At 54.5% G+C, this 2,115-nt stretch overlaps 2 protein-coding genes across 2 annotated transcripts in view; one reads left to right on the top strand and one right to left on the bottom strand.

Annotated features, from left to right (window-relative positions):
- The window catches only part of Tubb4a (tubulin beta 4A class IVa), a 5,966-nt gene extending 4,010 nt beyond the window's left edge, over positions 1 to 1,956 (bottom strand). Inside the window, exons 1-2 of the mRNA XM_010634760.3 lie at positions 1,806 to 1,956; positions 1,593 to 1,703 (exon numbers count right to left, since the gene is read on the bottom strand). Of these exons, the coding sequence (XP_010633062.1) occupies positions 1,593 to 1,653 (61 nt within the window). The 5' untranslated portion in view covers positions 1,654 to 1,703; positions 1,806 to 1,956. The remainder of the gene's footprint in view (positions 1 to 1,592; positions 1,704 to 1,805) is intronic.
- LOC117284469 (Y+L amino acid transporter 1-like) overlaps positions 1,883 to 2,115 on the top strand; it is an 11,285-nt gene continuing 11,052 nt past the window's right edge. The window contains 1 exon segment of the mRNA XM_033759601.1: positions 1,883 to 1,930. Coding sequence (XP_033615492.1) covers positions 1,883 to 1,930 — 48 coding nt within the window.

The following is a 2,115-nucleotide window of genomic DNA, read 5'->3' as shown; positions in this document are numbered from 1 at the left end:
AAAAAAAAAAAAAAAAAAAAAAAAAAAAAAAAAAGCCATCTCTGATAGACCCCACCCCTGACCTGTGATGGTCCCTTCTTGCATTCCCATGTCCTTACCTTGTTTATTTTTCTTGGCAATACTTGCACTACTCAATCTCTGTTTCTCTCTCTCCTTTTCTTTCTGCAGTACTGGGGGTTGAACCCAAGGCCTTCGCACTGAGCTCTATCCCCAGCTGTTTTTATTTTGCGACAGGGTCTTGCTAAATGACTAAGTTGTCCAGGCTGGCTCAAGCTTGCGATCCTCCTGCCTCAGCCTCCTGGAGTCCTGGGATGACAGGCATGTCCCACCACATCCAGCTCTGAGTCCACACTTTCACCACACCCCTCCCTTTCCCTCCTTCTCCCAGAGGCTGCAGAATCTGTTGGCCCAAATGGGGGCACCCATGATCACTCTGTGATGCCTCCTCACAGGTTCTGACCAATCTCACTGGTGTTTCCTCACAGCCATGCCCACGCGGGTACAGCACCATCTTTCAGATCTTTGAGCAGATCAGAGAGGGGAAGTCACTTGTTTGAGGTCACACAGCGTGCCCTGTATCAGTTCCTAGACTTCAGACTCTGAACTACCATGTGTGCTTGGACAAGGGGTGCAGGGTTGTGATGGGGGAGACTGGTTTGTGGGGTTGCAGCCACCCTGAGGCAAGAGAGGCCCTCAGAAGTACAATCAACAGAGCAAGACTGTCCACTATCCCCTTGCGTTTAAATGCTGAAAATATGCCCTAATAGCAGCAACAACAGATACTTATTTACTTTTTCCTGGGTGCCAGCGACAATCCTTCACTATTTCTTGTTTGTTTGAGACAGGATCTCTCCAGGTAGTTCAGGCTGGCCTTAAACTCACTATGTAGCCTGGGCTGGCGATTCTCCTGCCTCAGCCTCCCAAGTGCTGGAATCACAGGTGTGCACCACCACGCCCGGGAGGGCTCACCATTTGTTGAGCTCATGAAGTGGCAGAGCTGGCATTTGCCCCGGGCCAGTCTGGTGAATGAAGGTACCACCTCCTGTAGTGGTTCCCAACTGCAATCCTAGCCCTCTGGAAGGCTGAGGCAGGAGGAGGGCAAATTTGAGTGTGGCTTGGGCTGTACAGTGACGTGAGCTCAAGGCAGGCCTGAAATACATAGTGAGAGTCTATCTCAAGGAACACAAAATAAACAATGCCATGTCTGAAAGCCTTTCCTGACCTCTCTGCCGTCTCCAACACTGTTCCCAGAGTGTCCTGCAAGTCCCCAAAACACACTGACGCTGTGGTTTTATGTAGAGCATTTTTTTTTCTTTCCTTCTTTTCTTTTTTTCTTGTTTCTTCTTTTCCCAGTCTTTGGGGTTAAGCTCAAGGTCTTCACACTGAGCTTCACCCCCAGCCCTTCTTATTTTCTATTTTGAGACAGGGTCTCCCTAATTCATCGTTGCAGGGGCTGGGCTGGAATTTGCAATCCTCCTGCGGCAGCCTCCCAGAGCGCTGGGATGACAGGCGTGGGTCACCATGCCCGGTTTTAGGCAGGGTGTCTTCAAAGGCACCTGAAGTGAAAGGAATAAAGAGTCTGGGCGACTCACCAAACACGAAGTTGTCAGGTCGGAAGATCTGGCCGAAGGGGCCGGAGCGGACGGAGTCCATGGTGCCGGGCTCCAGGTCCACCAGCACGGCGCGGGGGACGTAATTCCCTCCTACAGGGGAGCAGATGGAGGGCAGGTGGCGTGAGCACAGGGCGCAGGCAGTCTGTCCCGGCCTCCCACACCCCACACCAGAAGGCACCGTGCCCTGCCCACCGGTGGCCTCGTTGTAGTAGACATTGATCCTCTCCAGCTGCAGGTCGCTGTCCCCGTGGTACGTGCCGGTGGGGTCGATGCCGTGTTCGTCGCTGATCACCTCCCAAAACTACCGGGGTGGAGAGGTGGGAAGGTTGAGGCCTAGCGCCTCCCACCTCCCAGGCTCTATGCGGCTCCCCCAGCAAGGTGCCGGAGCGGAGGGGGCAAGGATGAGCGCGCACGAAGGGAGAGGCGGAGGCGGGTGAAGCAGTCAGCAACCCGCGCCGCCGGCTCGGGGTGGGGCGCGGTCCTTTGTGAGTGCGGGGGCCCG

The sequence above is a fragment of the Fukomys damarensis genome, unplaced genomic scaffold (assembly GCF_012274545.1).
Source record: "Fukomys damarensis isolate Sample0158 unplaced genomic scaffold, DMR_v1.0_HiC HiC_scaffold_37, whole genome shotgun sequence".
NCBI classification, from domain to species: Eukaryota; Metazoa; Chordata; class Mammalia; order Rodentia; family Bathyergidae; genus Fukomys; species Fukomys damarensis.
This window is presented reverse-complemented; position numbering and strand designations above follow the sequence as displayed.